Consider the following 20,470-nt stretch of genomic DNA (forward strand, 5'->3'; position numbering starts at 1 on the left):
ATGGAGTCTTCTTGTTCTCTTTGTAATCAGGAAGTACTTGGAGTAGAATCCCTGCCCTTTTTGCCCTGATAGTACAGGATCGACTGCCCTGGCCATTAAGAGGAAGGAGAGCTCTGCTTGTAGTACCACCTGATGAGCTACAGGCCCCCAATATGGGCACGGAGAACAATTTAGTGGGACACTTAATAGATTCAATTGGTATGCTTGGCGGACGATAGACAAGACCCTCTAGTCTGAGGTTACCCTAGGCCACTGGTTCGCAAACAACCGCAGTCTGCCCCTGACCAGAAGGTCCATCATCCTGGGTACGGGCAAACTGGCTTATGCTCCCTACGGCCCAGTCAAAACCCTGTCCCCGGAGTTGACTGAGGAGCTGGCTGGGGTTTGGGGGCTCTCTGCTGCCTAGGACATCCGTGGGAGTCCTGATGGTGTTGATGGGAATGAGGAGGTATAGGAGAGTACTTCCTCTGACAAAAGAAAGACTTCCTTGACCCCAGTCTTGATGGCCTACTGGATGAGGAGGATGGGACCAGAGTACTGGCAGAGGTTGCTGGAGGGTCTCGTGGTGGTTCTAAAGTTGGGCCACAGCATCCCTCACCTTATCTCCGAAGAGATTCTCTCTAGTACACAGCACGTCAGCGAGTCATTCCGGTACCTCTGAACAGAGATCTGGGGCCTGCAGCCATGCCATTCTTGGGGCGCCGATTCCCGCTGCAGAGACTCTTTATGCTGTTTCAAAAACATCATGGGTCACACGGAGCTTGTGTTTTTCACACTCCAGACCCTTGTGCACCAGCAACATCAGGGTGTCTTGCTGCTATTAAGGCAGCTTCTCAGCCACCTTCTGCACTTGCTTCCAGATATTCCGTGAGTATTGTAGAGCAGGTAGGCAGCTTGCGGGCAAAAAGCATGGCATCTTAGTACACCTTCTTCCCAAGAGCTCTGTAGTCCTTCCCTGGGGGCACCAAGGAATGGGTCTGAGAGCGCTTGGCCCTCTTGAGAACAGATTCGACCACCACCGACTGATGAGGTAGCTGATGATTATCGAATCTGGCAGCCTTCTGGATGAGGGAGTCCCCATTCACCTCCTTGTTAATGGGAGGTACTGTGAGGGGGTGTTCCCATAACCTCAGCAGCAACTCTTTAAGGATCTCCTGAACTAGGTCCACAATAATCTCCTTAGGAGGTTCCATGAACTGGCGTTTCTCAAGCATTTTGTGTCTGACATCCTCCTCTGTTAAAAGTTGAAATGGGATGGCCTCCACCATCATCCTCACAAACCCCACAAAGGTTAAGTCCTCAGGCAGGGAGTTCCTTCGCTCATCAGGGTCTGACGGGAGACCATTGGAGCCTTCGTTGGAGGACTCCACTGGATTATCCCCCAGAGGTCATAGGGACTCTCACCCTCACTATATGCTATAGGGGATGAGGCCCTAGGTGTTTGGCCTTCGACCAGAGGTGCAGGCACTGGTAGAACTGGTCAGAGGACTACAGGCCTTGGTGGAGCTTCCTCGGAGGAGGAACTAGCAACGACCACCATATTGGTAGGGGGAGGCCTCGGTGCCCTGCTGGGTATCAGTGCCGTCCCAGGAACTGGCACCAGCTGGATCGGTAATGCAGCGATGAGCATGTAACACAACGATGAGCCAGTAAGAATATAAGAATATAAGAAATCGCCATGCTGGGTCAGACCAAGGGTCCATCAAGCCCAGCATCCTGTTTCCAACAGAGGCCAAAACCAGGCCATTACCCAAACACTAAGAAGATCCCAAGCTACTGATGCAATTAATAGCAGTGGCTATTCCCTAAGTAAACTTGATTATTTATTTATTTATTTATTTCGGATTTTTATATACCGACATTCTCAATACAAGTATCGAATCAGGTCGGATTAATAGCTGTTAATGGACTTCTCCTCCAAGAACTTATCCAAACCTTTTTTGAATCCAGCTACACTAACTGCACTAACCACATCCTCTGGCAACAAATTCCAGAGCTTTATTGTGCGTTGAGTGAAAAAGAATTTTCTCCGATTAGTCTTAAATGTGCTACTTGCTAACTTCAAGGAATGCCCCCTAGTCCTTCTGTTATTCAAAAGTGTAAATAACCGATTCACATCTACTCATTCAAGACCTCTCATGATCTTAAAGACATCTATCATATTCCCCCTCAGCCATCTCTTCTCCAAGCTGAACAGCCCTAACCTCTTCAGCCTTTCCTCATAGGGGAGCTGTTCCACCCTTTTATCATTTTGATTGCCTTTCTCTGTACCTTCTCCATTGCAACTATATCTTTTTTGAGATGCGGCAACCAGAATTGTACACAGTATTCAAGGTGTGGTCTCACCTTGGAGCGATATAGAAGTATTATGACATCCTCCGTTTTATTCACCATTCCCTTCCTAATAATTCCTAACATTCTGTTTGCTTTTTTGACTGCTGCAGCACACTGAGCTGACGATTTTAAAGTATTATATGATGCCTAGATCTTTTTCCTGGGTGGTAGCTCCTAATATGGAACCTAACATCGTGTAACTAGAGCAAGGGTTATTTTTCCCTATATGTAACACCTTGCACTTGTCCACATTAAATTTTGGATGCCCAATCTTCCAGTCTTGCAAGGTCCTCCTGGAATGTCCGCTTGTGATTTAACTACTCTGAATAATTTTGTATCATCCGCAAATTTGATAACCTCACTCGTCGTATTCCTTTCCAGATCATTTATATATATATATTGAAAAGTACCGGTCCAAGTACAGATCCCTGAGGCACTCCACTGTTTACCCTTTTCCACTGAGAAAATTGACCATTTAATCCTACTCTCTGTTTCCTGTCTTTTAACCAGTTTGTAATCCACGAAAGGACATTGCCTCCTATCCCATGACTTTTTAGTTTTCGTAGAAGCCTCTCGAGGGACTTTGTCAAACGCCTTCTGAAAATCCAAATACACTACATCTACCGGTTCACCTTTATCCACATGTTTATTAACCCCTTCAAAAAAATTAAGCAGATTTGTTAGGCAAGACTTCCCTTGGGTAAATCCATGTTGACTGTGTTCCATTAAACCATGTCTTTCTATAGGCTCTACGATCTTGGTCTTGAGAATAGTTTCCATTATTTTCCCGGCACTGGTCAGGCTCACTGTTCTATAGTTACCCGGATCGCCCCTGGAGCCTTTTTAAATATTGGGGTTACATTGGCCACCCTCCAGTCTTCAGGTACAATTTTAATGATAGGTTACAAATTTTAACTAATAGATCAGAAATTTCATTTTTTATTTCCTTCAGTAGCGATAGGACGATGGGCAGTATCGGCTCTGGTGCCTTTGGTGCTACAGGTCCTATGCCCTGTAATGCCCAATCCACTGCCGGCTGGTCTCGACGATCTAGCTCCTCCTCAAACATTGGAAGGAAGGAGGGGTGGCCACATCTTCGGATCCACAAGGTGGATTTGTGACTGGCATGAGGACTGGTGGAGATGATAGAGAATGTGCCCTCTTTGCCGTGAGGTTGCTTCGGGGGCATTGTGACAAAAGCTGGTGCATCCCCGCACCCAGCACTGTGCCTCAGCAAGGACCGGTGTAAATGCTTCTTAGGGTTCCCTCGATGCTCGGCCCGGTCTTTCCCCGGTGCCAAGGGCGAAGATGATAAACTCTGCATCCTCGGCTCAGAGGAGATCAACAACAGTATGTCTCCAGCACCCCTATCCACCAAAGGTCCCACCAACATCGATGGCAAGGTGGCCATCGGTGTAGTTCCAAGGTAATTCAACGTAGACACCAATGGCTTGGACTTCCTCAACCCGAAGAGCTGATCCATCTTGTCGAATCGAAACCAATATCCCTTCAGAATCATTTGTGCGCACAAGCAACAACCCTGAACATCATGTGATGCCCCCAGTCAGAGGACACATATCCTGTGAGGATCCGTAATGGACATGCTCCTCGGGCACCGGGAGCATTGATGAAAACTGGAAGTGATCATGACGGAAAGAAAGAAAAGGGGTCACAGACATGAAACGAAGGTGGTGGCTGTCGATGGCTGGCAGGCACCAGGATACCGCTGCCGTGGGGGAAATCAACTGCAAAAGGGAACTTGCCAGAAATGCTAAAAACTTTGATTAGGATACTACGGGGAGGCACCAAGGAGGACCCAGCGATGGAACAATACCAAAAACTGCAAAAAACCGCAATGAAAAAAGAAGTTTTCCATAGGCCAGAAACAACCAATCAGATTGCGAGGCTGAAAGCTCCTCGAAAAAGAAGAGACTGAAGAGGGACTCCACTTGGAGTTCTAGAAGCTTTGACATAAGTTTTCTGCATTGGGGCTCTATCTGATGATGTCAGCCATGTGTGAGGACTACCATCCTGCTTGTCCTTGGGGAAAGCAGAGTTGCTTACCTGTAACAGGTTTTCTCCTAGGACAGCAAGATGTTAGTCCTCACACATGGGTGACATCATCGAATGGAGCCTGGCACAGAAAACTTATGTCAAAGTTTCTGGAACTTTGACTGTGCATACTGAGCATGGCCAGTATGCCCTATTTTCGTATGGTCCCTCTTCAGTCTCTTAATATAGAATTACGATAAAAATTAAAACAAAAAATAGCAGAAACCCAACTCTGTGGGGTGGCGGGCAGGTTTCATGAGGACTAACATCCTGCTGTCCTGAGAGAACACCTGTTACAGGTAAGCAACTCTGCTTTCTCCTAGGACAAGCAAGATGGTAGTCCTCACATGTGGGTGAATCCCTAGCTACAGGCTGCTCCTCAACACAAAAGGGGGCCAACAAGCACCAACCAGGTGCCAAAGGGCACAACAACCACAGTGTTATTGGTAACAAATGGGAAAAACAGCCTGAACCCAAACAGTGGGCCCTAGGCAGGAAGAGTTGCTTTCTACACCTGGCCGAACCTACTGTCATGTTGGCCATCCCTATCCAGACAGTAGTGATATGTGAATGTCTGGAGAGAACTCCATATTGCAGCCCTACAGATCTCCTCCACGGGAACTGCTTGCAAGTAGGCCAAACATGTTGCCATGGCTCTAACAGAATGAGCCTTGACATGACCCCCAAGATTCAGGAGCCCTTGGCATAACAAAAGAGATGCAGTCTGCTAACCAACTGGATAGTGTCTGTTTGGCAACAGCAACTTCCAAACTATTCCTGTCAAAAGAAATAAAAAGTTGGGTGGACTGTCTATGGGCTTCTGTCCGCTCCAGACTGAAGGCTAAGGCTCTCTTGCAATCCAAACTGTGCAGGGCACATTTGCCTTGGTGTGAATGGGATCTGGAAAAGAATGTTAGCAGGATGACTGACTGGTTAAGATAGAAATCCATCACCACCTTAGGCAGGAACTTAAGGTGCATATGCAAGACCACGCTATCATGATAAAATTTGGTATAAGTCACTAAAGCCTGGAGCTCACTGACCCTGTGCTCTGAAATGACCGCCACCAAAAATATGACCTTCCAGATCAGATATTTCAGGTCACAGGAGCACAGCGGCCCAAAAGGAGCTTTCATCAGCTGAGCTAACAACACTTTGTAGTCCCAAGACACAGCAGAAGGCCTTAGGGGAGGCTTTAATGGAAGCAGGCCCCACATGTAGCATACAACTATCAGTTGTACAGAGATAGGCACACCATGTAACCTCGGTGGTATGCACCAATTGCACTGAGATGAACTATAACAGAGTTAGTCTTCAAGCCAGCCGATAGGTGTAGAAGGTAGTCAAGCAGTTTTTGCATGGGGCAGGAGAACGGATCTAGAGCCTTCTGCTCACACCATACAGACAACCTCCTCCACTTCAGTCTAATGGAAAGCTTTCTGGAAGCCACCAGGACCCGAGACACATCCTCAGAAAGATCAAATGGCTGCAGGATCAACCTCTCAACATCCAAGTTGTGAGCGACAGGATCTGGAGGTTGGGATGCCACAGCGTGCCCTGATCGTGTGTGATGAGATCTGGTGAAGACTCCAGACTGATCGGACAACTCCCAAAGGAGTGGAAACTCAATCTGTCTCGGGCAATGAGGGATCATAGTCCCTCAGTCAACGCGACGCTTCAAGAGAGTCTTCATGACTAGAGGAATCGGAGGAGATGCGTACAGAAGACCCCTGCCCCAATGTCGGGCAAAGGCGTCCTAGGCTGGTTTGCTGTCTGACCTGTATGGAGAGCAGAACTGTGTCACCTTCCTGATGCAGGGGGACTCGAAAAAGTCTACATCCATGCTACCCCAGGAGTGGACGATCTGGTTCGCCACCCTTGGTCAAGCGACCACTTGTGAGGTCTGAAGGCACAACTCAGTCCGATGGTATCACATTCTCTGCTCCGGCCAGATACAAGGCCCTGAGTACCATCACATGGGACAGGGCCCACGACCAGATCTGGACCACTTCTCGACACAGGAGGTACAACCCTGTGCCTCCCTGCTTATTGACATACCATATTGCAAAACTTGGTTGTATCAGGACAATTTTGCTGGACAGCCGATCTCTGACAGCCCACAGTGCGTACCTGATCGCCTGGAGCTCCAGGAAGTTGATCTGACACCGTGCAGAGCTTTCTACATGAGCTCCCCACCCCAAGGTGAACACATCCGTGGTTAGGACAATTTGGGTAGGGGGATTTTGGAAAGATATTCCTTGTTCCAAATTTCAGAGAGCCCACCACCAAGACAAAGAATTCCAGAGAGATGGAGCGACTCAGATGTGAGCCCGGAGGCTCTGCGTGGCCTGGTGCCACTGTGACCTCAGGGTCCTCTGGGCTCTGTACGCTAGAGTAACATGCACGATTATGGCCTTGTGGCCCAACAGCCTCAACATGTGCTGAGCTGAAACCTGCTGGCTCTGTTGAATCACCGCCGCTATGAATGCCAAGGTGACTGCCCTGGAGTGCGGCAGGAAGGTCTTGCCTGAGCCGGGTCTAGCAGGGCTCCTATGAAGTCCAATTGAGGTGGTGGGCTGAGATGGGACATAAGAACAAGCCATAATGGGTCAGACCAAGGGTCCATCAAGCCCAGCATCCTGTTTCCAACAGTGGCCAATCCAGGCCATAAGAACCTGGCAAGTACCCAAAAACTAAGTCTATTTCATGTTACTGTTGCTAGCAGTAACAGTAACATAGCAGTGACTATTTACTTAATCACTTAATTAATAGCAGGGAATGGACTTCTCCTCCAAGAACTTATCCAATCCTTTTTTAAACACAGATTCACTAACTGTACTAACCACATCCTCTGGCAACAAATTCCAGAGTTTAATTGTGCGAGGAGTTTGGGTAGTTGAGGACGAACTCTAGTGACTCCAACACCCGGATGGCCACGTGCAAGGACCGATCAGCCCCTATCTGAGAGAAGCTCTTGACCAGCCAATCGACCACGTATGGGAAAACATGCACTTCTAGTCTGCAGAGGTGTGCCCCCACCATGGCCAGACATTTTGTGAAGAACGTGAGGCCGACACTAGCCCGAATGGCAACGCTCTGTATTGGAAGTGATGTTTTCCCACCACAAATCTGAGATACTTCCTGTGACCTGAGAAATCTTGATATTTATGTATTTATTTATTTATTTGCTTTTATATACCGACATTCGTTGGAGTACATCACATCGGTTCACATTATAACAGTTGGAATAGTATGACAGGGGAGTCGTACTACTTATACATTGTAACATTAACCTTAATGGGGAACATTAAAACGTATATAGCATTAAACATAGTGTGTGAACATTAAACAAATATAACAATAAATATTAAGGGTTGGTTATTGATATTTCAAATTTGAGAACTGGGCTAGGGTGCCTCATTAACCGAGGCAGTATATACAATAGGGTATCACAGATACAATATATACAGAATGGCATGTACCAGTTTTAACTGGAAGGTTAAGGTGTCTTAATAATGATACATGGAGACATTGGGGCAGGGAGGGTAAGGGGCAGGGAGTATGATGTGGAGCAAGAAGGGAGGGGAGGGGTTGCGGGGGATTAGTTTGTGTGTTAGAAGGCTTTATGGAATATGAGTGTAAGCTTCCTTTAAATCGAGGAATCATAGCCTGTCCCCTTTTAGCAGGAGGGGAATCAGGGTACCCAGGGAAACCATCTTGAACTTTTCTTTTTTGAGAAACTTGTTCAAGGCCCTTAGGTCTATGATGGGACAGAATCGGGAAGTACCAGGAATAGAATCCCTACCCTCTTTGCCTTCGTGGGACAGATTCAACCTCTCTGGCCATTAAGAGGACAGAGAGCTCCCATATCAGTACCTCCTGATGCACTATTGGCCACCAAAACAGGAATGGGGGGCAATTTGGCAGGACACCCAATAGGTTTAATTGGTACCCTTGACAGACGATGGATAGAACCCACTGGTCCAAGGTTATACTGGGCCACCAATCTGCAAAGAACCATAGCCAGCCCCCGACCGGGAAGTGGTCCAGCATCTCGGGTACAGGAGGCTGGCTTGTGCTCCCTACGATCCAGTCAAAACCCCATCCCAGGATTTAGCTGGGGAGCCAGCTGGGGCTTAGGGGCTTCTCTGCTGCCTGGGACAGCCACGTGAGCTCACCCTCTGCGAATGGGAGTGAAGGGCCAGATGATAGTACTTCCTCTAGTGGTAGAAAGACTTCCTCTGACCCTGCCTTGCAGACCGCTTGGCTGAGGAGGGCGGGTCTGAAGTACTGGCAGAGAGCTGCTGGAGGGTCTCATGATGATCCCGTAACTAGACCACCGTGTCCCTCACCTTATCTCTGAAGAGATTCTCTCCTTTGCATGCCAAGTCAGTGAGTCTTTCCTGTACCACTGGTCGAAGATCTAAGACCTGCAGTCATGCTATTCTGCGGGCACCAATTCCCGCTGCAGAGATTCTCAATGCCATCTTGAAAACATCATACATTGAACGAACCTCATGTTTTCCACATTCCAGGCCCTGACGCACCAGCGATAGGAAGGGATCTTGTTGCTGAGGCAGTCACTCAGCTGCCTCTTGCACCTGCTTTCAGAGGCTGTATGAGTATTGGCTCATGCGCAGCTGATAAGGAGCAATGTGGGCAATGAGCAAGGCCCCTTGGAACACTTTCCTCCCAAAAGCATCCATCGCTCTATGATCCTTGCCCAGGGGTGCTGAGGGATGGGTCCGAGAGCACATGGCCTTCTTGAAAGCGGATTCGACCACTACCGATTTGTTGCGACCGTCACTGCCCGAGGTCTCCACTACACCCACCTTACCGCTTTGGCAATTCCCTCTTTGCCTGTGAGAGGTTTGGCTGCCGTGGCGTCCTCATGCCGTCCTCCTTCGGCGTTCCCGGACCGGCTAGACACTGCACACCACCATGTTTCCATGGAGCCTAAGGGCGCTCGCGCGGGCAGCCCCGCCTGAAGTATCAGCAGTGGCACGAACCTCAGGGGCATCCCCCTGAGATGACGTCATCCGCTCCTGATATTTAAGGTCTCTGAAATCGCTAACAAATTGAGTTAGCAAGGGAAAGTTTTCTTACGCTCCTAGCTACTCTGCCTCCACGGACTTACCAGGGGTACCTGCTCCTCGGGGGCCTCGTTTCTCTTTGCTTTTCAGATCGCAGTCTGGAACCAGTACTCGCTCCTCAAGGGCCCTCAATACCGGACTTGCTACTGAATACCACTTCTGCCAGGAAGTCTTCGCTACCTTCTACATCAGTGAGTTACTCTCTCTCTCAGAGCGTTCCCTGGAACCAGGTACTCGCTCCTCGAGGGCCTACTTCATTCCAGCTCCTGGGCTGCTTCCAAGAACTATTGTGTGAGTGTTACCATCAAGGTTCCTTACCTGAACTCTGCATACCCTGCCTACTCACTATATTCAGTTTCTCTACAGCTCAGTTATCCAGGATCACTGTTTCAGTATCTGAGGGACTACAGACCAGCCGGGCATTTCAGCTCACTACTGCCACCTCTGGTGGTTCAATATACTGTTTAATAAAAGATCTAGTGTGTGTCTGTCCCCATACTCTGAGCCTGACCGACAGGTCCTTCTCGGGATCTCCCCCGGAGGCGTGGTCATCTCCTACCGGCCCAAGGATCCACCCACAACTACCTCAAACACTAACACGATTGGTGTGAAAGCTGAGGCTTCTCGAATCTGGTAGCCAGTTAGACGAGGTAAACCCCATCCGCCTTCCTGTTGATGGGAGATACTGTAAGGGGGTACTCCCAGATCCTTTGCAGCAACTATTTAAAGATTCCATGCACCAGGACCGTCACGATCTCTTTAGGAGCCTCCACAAACTGAAGGATCTCCAGCATTTTAGGTCTGGCATTCTCCTTAGTCAACATTGCCTGTACAAAACCTGCAAAGGTCAAGTCCTCCGGAGGAGACCTCCTTCGCTCAACTGGAGGAGACGGTTCTGAAGGGAGAACTTCCAAGTCCTCAGAGGAGGATTCCGCAGTGTTGTCCCCAGGAGGGGTCATACAGAGCCTCATCCTCACTGTAGTCCACAGGGGATGGGGCTCTGGGTGATCCGCCTTCGTCCAGAGACACGGGCATTGGTGGCACTGATGCTGGCCCCGGCAAAGCTAGATGGAGGGCTGCAGGTTTCAGTGTCCCTACAGAACTCAATGGTGCTTCCTCCTCAGAGCAACCAGCAATAAGCACCCTATCGGTCGGGGGAAGCATTGGTGCCCCACTGGGCATCAATAACCTCTCGGGAACCGGCACCAACTGGGTCAGTAACATAATGATAAGCACTTTGAGCTATTCCAGCAGCAGTTCCAGCAGGGCAAGTGCTGGCACCGACACCCATCGGTTCAATGCACTGCAATGCCTGCTGCACCACCACCTGGATCCTGCGCTCCAGCTCCTCCTTGAATGTTGTCGATGCCAAAAATGACTGGGAGGCAGGAGGGGTGGCCAAATTTTCCTTGGATCCCCGAGGTGGATCGGCGACTGGCAGCAGGACCAGCGGAGACTGTCGAGGACCCCTGACATCGATGGAGGATGGGCGCTCCTCGCTGCGGGGTTGCTTCGGGGGCATCATGGCATGAGTTGTTGCCTTCCCAAGCCCAGCACAGTGTATCGAAGATGAACAGTGCCGATGCTTTCTTGGCTTCCCTCGGTGCTTGGCCCTGTCTTTCACCAGTGCCAATGATGACGAACCCAATGTCCTCAACCTAGAAGAGACTGATAGGGGCCGGTCACTGGCGCCCCTATCAGCCGACAACGTTGATGGAACCGATGGCCCCGACGATGCCGATGGCTTTTCATTGGTGCGGCTCCCAGGTCCATCGGTGCAGATGCCGATGGCCCAGACTTCCTCAACCTGAAGAGTTTCTCCATCTTGTTGAGCTGAGTGCAACGTCCCTTAGGCTTTATCTGTGTGCACATGTGGAAACTCCAGAATTCATGCAATGCCCCCCAGGCAGAGGACACACACATCGTGGGGTCCATGATGGACATGGTCCTCGGACACTTGGGGCACTGATGGAAACCGGTCGAGGCCATGATGAACAAAAAGAGAGGGGAAAATCTGAGAGATGGTGACGGCTGGCGGTTGACGCTGACGGGAACCAAAGCACTGCCACCAAGGGGGGGGGGAAGCAATAATTAACTTACCAAACCACCAAAAAACCTGACTGGAGCGACTAAAGGGAACCGAGAGGGACCCATGTTTGATGAAATTGCGAGATAACCTAAAAAGGACGGTAGAAAAGTTTCCAAAGGCAATTTCTTAAGGAAAAGCTATGATTTCACTCAACCGCTAGTTGAAAGCTCTGCAGAAAAAAAAAAAGAGACTGAAAAGGGGCCCCGTGTGGACACGTGGAATAGGGAATGCTGGGCATGATCAGTATGCACAAAGTTCCAGAAACTTTGACATAAGTTTTCTGTACCGGGCTCCATCCGATGATGTCACTCATGTGTGAGGACTACCATTCTGCTTGTCCTAGGAGAAACAAGTAAATCACCCTGCAGAGTAAATCTGCATGATTGAGCTTGGCCATCCTGTCCTATATAAAGGTCCAAAAGGTTTTGAGTTTGGTCATCACCATAAAAGTCAGTAGGAACTCAACATGCCACGATCAAAAGAAATTTCAGAGGAATATGAAAGAAGAGTTGATGCTTGTCTGGTCAGGGTTACAAGACCATTTCTAAACATTTTGGGGCTGCATCCATCGACTCTCAGTCTACAAATGGAAAAAGTTGACGCCTACAAAGACTTTATTCAGGAGCGGTTGCCCTGCTAAGAACATCCCAAGAGCAGAGATTAAAATCATCCATGAAGTCACGCGAACCCCAGACATATAAAGACCTGCAGGTCTCTCTCACTGTCAAATTCAAACAACTATTCCATACAAACTATGGAGAGAGAGAAGATCCTCAAGTATCAATTGATGCAATCAGAAACCAGGACAAAGTGGCAAAAAGATATAGGAAATGTCCCACTTGTACTGGGCACCACAGGCCTGATTAAGAAGAACTTTCAAGTATACTTTGATATGTTTGATATGACTATACATATTACATCCTATGAACATTAGAACATAAGACTAGTCATACTGAATCAGACCAAAGGTCCATCAAGCCCAATATCCTGTTTCCAACAGTGGCCAAGCCAGGTCACAAGTACCTGGCAGGATCCCAAGGGGTAGATAGATTTCAAGCTGCTTATCCCAAGAATAAGCAATGGATTTCTGCAACTCCACCTTAATAATGGTTAATGAACTTTTTCTCCAGGAACTTGTCCAAACCTTTTTTAAATGCAGCTACACTAATAGCTTTCACCACATCCTCTGGCAACGAATTCCAGAGCTAATTTATGCATTGAGTAAAAACATATTTTCTCTTTTTAGTTTTAAATGTATTACATAGTAACTTCATTGTGTGTCCCCTGGTCTTTGTACTTTTCAAAAGAGTACTCAACTGATTGTTTACTCATTTCAATTCACTCATTAATTTATAGACCTCTTATCATATCTCCCCCTCAGCTGTATTTTCTCCAAGCTGAAGTGTCCTAACCTCTTTAGCCTTTCTTCACAGGGGAACTATTCCATCCCCTTTATCATTTTGGTCACCCTTCTCTGTACCTTTTCTAATTCTGTTATATCTTTTTTTGAGATGCATTGACCAGAACTGCATGCAATAGTCAAGATGAGGTCGCACCATGAAGCGATACAGAGGCATTATGATATTCTCTGTTTTAGTTGGTCTGACCCAGTATGGTAAGTCTTATGTTCTTCTAGAGTTCATAGCATAAAATATGCTTAGGCAACATATCAAAGTATGCTTGAAAATTCTTCTTAATCAGGCCTCCGGTGCCCAGTACAAGTGGGATTATTTCTGTATCTTTTTTCCACATTTTCCAAATTTCTGATGACTCTTTTTGGCACAATACAAGTACTGAGGCAAGAACTATCAGTAAATTTGAGAGATTGGGATCGTATGCAACATACTCTGTCTTATGGATGAAGTTCATTCTTGTCATGGTGTGTGCATTTGGAGCAGGGGCGGATTGGCCTATCGGGGGGATCAGGCATCCCCCAGTGGGCCGGTCGCTCTAGTCACGTGGTCTGCCGAGCGTGGCTTGACAGAGCTGCGCTCGGCAGACCACGTGGTATCTCCTGGGCGGCGAATCAACGGGCCCGGTCGTCATCGGGAATCCGTCCCTGATTTGGAGATGCTACCCCAAATAAAAACAATTGTAAACAAGGCAGCGACTGCATTATTTGACTAAGAGCCTAAGAGTTGTGGTGTTTGGTTTCCACCATTTTGTTCATCATCTTATATCAAAATGAGGTCCATCTCGATTCACCTCGATTTCATATGTAGGAATAATACAAGACATGATTGAAGCATGTGGCTATTTACATTTTGTTGAGCGTCCCGCTCGCACCCAAGCAGCTCCCGGGTCCGCTTACCCTTCCTCCACACCAGCCAGTCCCGGGTCGGCCTCCCTCGCATCTGCCGCCAGCTCCACTTGGCCTCGGCGTTCCACGGTGGCATCCCCCGGTGCTTCACCTCCCAGATCCAGCCAGGCCTCATGGCAGGGCTCGGCGACCTCCGTGGCATTGGCTCCGCCCCTAGGCGCGTGCGCACAGACTGACTGGCTCCTTAAAGGGCCAAGGGCGGGTCCCAGATCCGCGGCGCACCCAGATTGAACCCAGTACTAAAGGAAGTGCTTCACTTCACTTCCTTGCCTTGGCAATCGGGTCGATCACTTTGTGATAGCAAGTTTGCCTTCCTATGTTTCCTGTGTCTCCTGTTCCAGTCTCTCTGTTCCAGTGTCTCCTGTGTCTCCAGTTCCAGCGTCTCCTGTGTCTCCTGTGTCTCCAGTTCCAGTGTCTCCTGTGTCTCCTGTGTCTCCAGTTCCAGTGTCTCCTGTGTCTCCCATTCCAGCGTCTCCTGTGTCTCCCATTCCAGCGTCTCCTGCTCTTTCGTCTCTCCATCCCTGGTAGTACCCTTCGAACTGATCTCACGGTACTGACCGTTGCTTGTTCTTGACTACTCCTTGATCGCTGCCTGCCCTGACCTCTGCCTGGAACTCCGACTATTCTTGATTGATGCCTGCCCTGACCTCTGCCTGGAACTCAGACTACTCCTTGATCACTGCCTGACCTGACCTCTGCCTGGAACACCGACTATTCTTGTCTGCCACCTGGAACCCGACCTCCTGCTTGACCTGACTACGTCCGGACTGACCCTTGTTACTGACCCTGTCTGGCTGACCATTCTGCACAAAGACTCTGGCCTTGATTCTTGCTATACACTTGGACACTCTATTCTGGCCTCCTGCGACCACTGGACTTCCTTGTATGAACACCGACCGCGCACCCTTGTTCGTGGTGGGCACTCCCTTGAACTTTCTCTCTAGGAGACCCTGCTAGGCCCACCTAAGACCAGGCGGCCCGGGTAACCAAGGGCTCAACCTGAGGGAACCCCGGGTTGCTATTGGTGAAGCTCCAGCTAGCCTCTGTCTCCTCCTGTGCTCCGCCTCCAGGTGGCAGGCGCTCTCCGGGTCCGACCGGAGGGCCTTACCAATCCTGCACCAAGGCAAGTGTCCACTCCCAGAGCAACACATTTGAGCTCAGTTTCTGAGAAATTATGTAAGCCATTAAGCCCACCAGATAAAAGAAATGATAATAATGAAATTGGAACATTGAGCAAGACCTGCCAACATGTTCAAGCATGTCTCCAAAATGTTTAAAATATGCTGCTTTCTATTAATTACCACTGGTTTTCAAATGTGTTGTTACTAAATTTTCAAATGTGTTGTCACTAAAATTTCAAATCAAACATCAGAAATCAAAAGCACATTACAGACAAGAAAATTCAGTTCACTGTCAATTTTTTCAAACAGTAATCAAAGACAAAGGCAAAAGAAAAAAATATATTTTATAGTGAAAAGACTTACCCCGTTCTTTTTGTGATGGTTCCCAGAGTCACTGGCTGTTTGATTTGAGCAAGAGGTAACACTATCATCAAGCTTGGAAGAGGAGAGAGACGTGGGTTCCCAGGGTTATTGTTTATAAAATTATTATAGTTGTCTTGACTGTTTAGTTTCCCTTAAGAGCAAAGAAGAAAAGTTGCATTATTAATGTAAAACTTATATGCTCTCATTCTCCTTTTATCACCCTGTTCCACTAATGCAGCTGACAATGCACAATTTAACTGTAAAAATACTCCTCCTCCTCATAAACTTTACTATGATCTCCCTCAAAACAGAACTGGCTATTGCAAAGCCTATTTGAATGTAGGAAAACAAATTGAATTAGACTGGATGATGGATTTAATTACTGCCTTTCCAAACTAGAGCTCAAAGGCAAGTTACAATGCAGGCACAGTAAGTAGGTTCCTGCCCCAGAGAGGGCTTACAATCTAAGTTGGCACCTGGGGCAACAAAGGGCAAAATAATTTGCTGAAGGTCACAAGGAGTGACAGCAGGAGAAGCAGGATTTGAACATTGACTTCCACAATTCCCAGCCTGCTGCTCCAACTACTAGGCCACTCCGACACCAACAAATGCAACAGTGGTTTAGTGGATGTAGTTCATTATCAGATGAATATGCATTTATTTATAAGTAGGAGAAATACATTAGCATTCAATGCTTTCTAGGGCACGGTGTTCATCTTTAAGCATAATGAAAAAAATGGAAATGTGAGTAAAGTTATTTATCATATAGAATGTCACCAGAGAATTAAGGGATGGGGATAAATTTAACCTACTTGACTACCTCTCTTCCTGAGGTGTTGTAACATCATCATTGTTTGGGCCTGAGCTGTGTGCAAAATTTCCAATGGCAGTCAAGAAACTTGCACAAGCAGTAATTAATTAAGGCAGCAATGCAGCAGAAATATATAGCTATGATAATTCACCTGTAATGGGAAGGGTTCTTTACGTTTCATCGTTTTTTAACATAAGAATTCTTCATAGTAAATTGATTTGTACTACAACCATATTTTTTAAAAAGTAGAAGCATTTATGTCTTGGGCCAAAAAGCTATGAATAACACAGATAATAGGAAAATATAAATAAAAACATATATATAATTATGTATCTATATCTATATATATTACATTGTAAGCTCTACTGAACAGGGACTGTCTTTTTGTGTGTTTGTACAGCGCTAAGTATGTCGTGTAGCATTATAGAAATGTTATGTAGTAGTGGTATATAGATCTATCTATGAAAAAAGAAGGCATGACAGAGCCAGTCTATTTCTAAGAGACTCAAAATGCTTTAAATAGGCAAGCAACAGTGAATTAAAAGGTTTAGATCATTAACTTGTTTTTCTCTGTTTCGATAATACTGTGAAATGCTGGCTTTGTGCTATATCAAAGGGAAGCCATATTGGGAATTAGGCCCCTAAATAACAGATACATTCTTCACAGATATTACACAAATCCCAGGCCAAATCCACACAATCCTGACTGAAGAGGGTTCTTAAAATTTCAAAACAGCTACACCCCCAGTTCAGCCACCTTTTTAGAGGGAAGAATAACAGCAGAGAAAAGGGTTCTCACAGGAAGCAGGCTGAAAAGCCATAATGGCACTTCAGAAAGAAGGGGAACAGGAAAAAGCAAGGCAAAAGCATCTTAATGAAGTTTTGCATCGCTCTAAAGACACTCAGGCTGTTTTTGCTTCTTTAGTTTTTAAGCCGTTTTATACTCTTTAACTTCTCTTTCTAGAAGCAGCCTCGGCCTTCTGAAAATATAATGTACATTGAAAAAAGGATTTTTCTCTCTCTCTCTCCATCGATTATTGAGCAAACCATGGATCATGCAATAAAGCATAAAGTTTTTAATGAGCGGTCAGAGAAGACTGTTGTAGGAATGCCGACTTTATAGCAAAAGAAATACCATGTATATGTTTGACAATGAATATAAGCAAGAAAATAACCTGCTAATTTACTAATGCTTTGCTTCCATTCAGTGTCCGTGGGAAGAAAGATTAAGAAATCAGGCCCTTAGAGTGGGTCCCAAGGCTTTACATTTAATTCAATCTAACATATTACAAACTGTATTTTTTTTTTGGGGGGGGGGGGCTTTTTTGTAAAAATGATTGTGATCATTTAAACCACAGCACCTTAGCCTGAAAGGTCCTCCAAGTGCAGCAGATGCATAAAGAAACCATTTGACTCTTCCTGGCTTTCTCTGTGTTCTTCATGTTCTCAAGATCCTTCACCTTGGGAACCACTTACAAGCCTCCCGGGAGGAGCAGGGAATACTGATCCCCCCTCCTGCGAGTTTGGGATACACTCCTCCCTACACAAGCTCAGTGACTGCATTCCCAGAGCCAGTGACAAGCTGCGCGAAGGGGGAGGCGCATAAACCTTATGAAACTATTTCATGAAAACAAAGTGTCTCGCCCACCAAGATTCCCGGGAAAAGAAAATGGTAGCGCATCCCACTCCCGTTTAATCTGCACAGCCACAATTTCACCTACAGCTGTGCTCCAGAGGGAGGCAATATTTCAGATATTTCCAAGATCCAAAACAACTTCCAAAAACTCACTTTCTCTCAGCCAGCACCACTCCCCAAACGCTCCTCTTATAGGTTTCTCTTCACTGCGCAGTCCTCTAGGCTTTCCAAGCAAAGAAAACCAAAACGACTATTTTTTCCACAGGGAGATTTTTCGTAGCAAGAATGTATTTTTTTTTTTTTGCATACTAGGCTTGACAGAGTAGAGCTTCGGATTGGGAGATAGAGTCTCTTGTAGAGACTGTTTACAGCTGTACAAAACGTATGGGAAATAAATACAAAGACATATTCATAAATTAGGTACTTTTCAAGAATTACAGTGACGACATCAACATGAAAAGTCTGCGGCACTGTCTGCTCTCGAAATAGTGATCTTAAGAGTCCTAACATTTTCCCTCCTGAAACCTATGAGTCTGGGATATTTTCCAACTGCACTAAATGTTAAATTCACTGTGAAATATGAAGCAATTGGCTTCAGTTCTGCAGGTTTTTGTCTTCCCCTGGATCACCAGGAAAAGAAAAGGGGGAAATCTCTAGATGAACCCTATGGGGATGTCTGTCTTCTTTCAACCAAAGCAACAGCAAAGTACATGAATTTCTAACACACGTCGCAGACACAAAGTGGATCTTTTGCTAAAAAGAGCACCATTCTACTAACACAGAAACGAAGGCATGTGAGAGGAAGGAGCTTTCAGACACGATACAGGACCAGTAGTCACTACATAAATTACAAAAAGGTCAAGTAGCGTAATAGTTTCTATGAGATTTATTTTTCTCGATATGCATTTAAGAAGCTAAATCATGCGCCTGTATCTGGTTAATCAGTTTCTCGCAGACATCGCTGCTCAGCAAGGTCAAAATGGATTAAAAACAAGAAGTGGTACTGGGCACAAATCTGTATCCTGGGGGAGCGAGATACTCCAGTCGAAGATAGCAAATAAAGTGCTTTACCACTAAACTCTTTCTTGCAATTGCTATTATTAAATTATACATCTGGGACAGCACATACGGTGCAATTCTGCGTGATCTCAAGCAAGGCACTCTGTCTCCCTGTGCCTCAGATTATCCAGATGTACTGAGGTAATGATAACAGCAGCAACAATCTATGAATCACAACATGTTCCTTCTCCTGCCTAAACCTCGGTTAAACTGTCGTGTGGTCCAGGAGCAAAATATCTGTTCCCAGGATTCAACCCCACACTGGCTGCATGCACATTTCTGAAGCATGTTGGAATCCTCTTAAACAGAAGGCACTGAATAAATCCACATTCTCATTTTTTGCCATATCATCAAGGAATAGATTTGTGCCATTAGCCAATGTAGACGTCATCTGCAAATTTAGAAAATACTGCAAATACCAGATGTTAACACAGAAAGTATCGTTAGGGGGTTATCAAAGTCAGTTTCAATTACCAATATTTCGAAGAAACTTACTGTAGTGGATTTTTATGTTTTTTAAATCTTTGATACAATTACTGAAAAAAAAATGAACTCATAATAAGGGAGAATATTTCTCAGAAGAGAAACTTCCTTCTGCTCCTTTGGACTTCCAAGTAAATCAGAACTAAGGCTGGAATCTAACATTTTAAGTCTTCCTTCACAACTACCGTGGGAATATTTTCCCTAGTCTAATCGCTGCAGCTCCTTCCAGAAACCTGCAATCATGGGCCCTAAATCTCGCCACTGAGTATAACTTCCTTCAACCCACCCCCCCACCCCCCTTCACCCCCCAATGGCTATAAATGCAGCCTCTGCAACATCCCAAGCCCTGGCCAACCTGAGGAACAGATGACAGAGCGAGGAACTGAATCCAGACAGATTGTCCATCTTTGCTTCCCCTCCATAGATGGTGGCCCCTCATCAGCCCAAGAGCTAGAGGGATACCTCTCCGCTGAGGTGCACACCTTCAGCACTGCTCAGTGCTCACTGGCTTCCAGTGGCCACCACAATGGCAGAAATCAATGTCTTTCCCTCCCCAGACCTGTGAACACTACCTCCAAAGTCTGACTGGGCCTAATAGTCCCCTATGGATAGGGATCCAAGCCCAGATCCTCCACATCATAGTGGACAATGAGCCATGGGGGCCAATCGACAATATTTACTGACTACCAGTGTAAACTAAAACCTAAACATTTTTACAATACTGAGAAAATTCTTGGGTTATCAGAATAAAGATTTGTAAGTTGTCTGAATATTATTTTCTTTATAAATAACTGCATATGATTTGATTTAGTCTTAGGGATGACTCTTTCCCTTCTGAAACTGGCACAAAGGACGATGTTTGGGCAAAAAAAGAACCAGAATTCTCAAAATGTACAACCTGCTAAACTTACAAAGCATTCTCCATTGCTTTCCGGTAATCTACTAGAAAGAGATCATTTTAAAAGGGGCCAATAGTCAAAAGTGCCCAGGGAGGCTGCAGCCCAGTTTCAAAGGGAAACTCCTCGCTGGCCAGCAGGGAAACATGGCTACCCTGAAGCAGGTGCAAAGCATGCGCAGGGATTTCAAAATAAAATCCTTGCATGTCATTT

At 46.5% G+C, this 20,470-nt stretch overlaps 1 protein-coding gene across 7 annotated transcripts in view; it reads right to left on the reverse strand.

Moving 5' to 3' along the window:
- BCAS3 (BCAS3 microtubule associated cell migration factor) overlaps nucleotides 1-20,470 on the reverse strand; it is a 969,760-nt gene that overhangs the window by 530,272 nt on the left and 419,018 nt on the right. For all 7 annotated transcript variants that reach the window (XM_029612008.1, XM_029612006.1, XM_029612007.1 and 4 more), the window contains exon 16: nucleotides 15,373-15,523. In XM_029612008.1, the coding sequence (XP_029467868.1) occupies nucleotides 15,373-15,523 (151 nt within the window). The remainder of the gene's footprint in view (nucleotides 1-15,372; nucleotides 15,524-20,470) is intronic.

The sequence above is a fragment of the Rhinatrema bivittatum genome, chromosome 8 (genome assembly GCF_901001135.1).
Source record: "Rhinatrema bivittatum chromosome 8, aRhiBiv1.1, whole genome shotgun sequence".
In the NCBI taxonomy this organism is placed as follows: Eukaryota; Metazoa; Chordata; class Amphibia; order Gymnophiona; family Rhinatrematidae; genus Rhinatrema; species Rhinatrema bivittatum.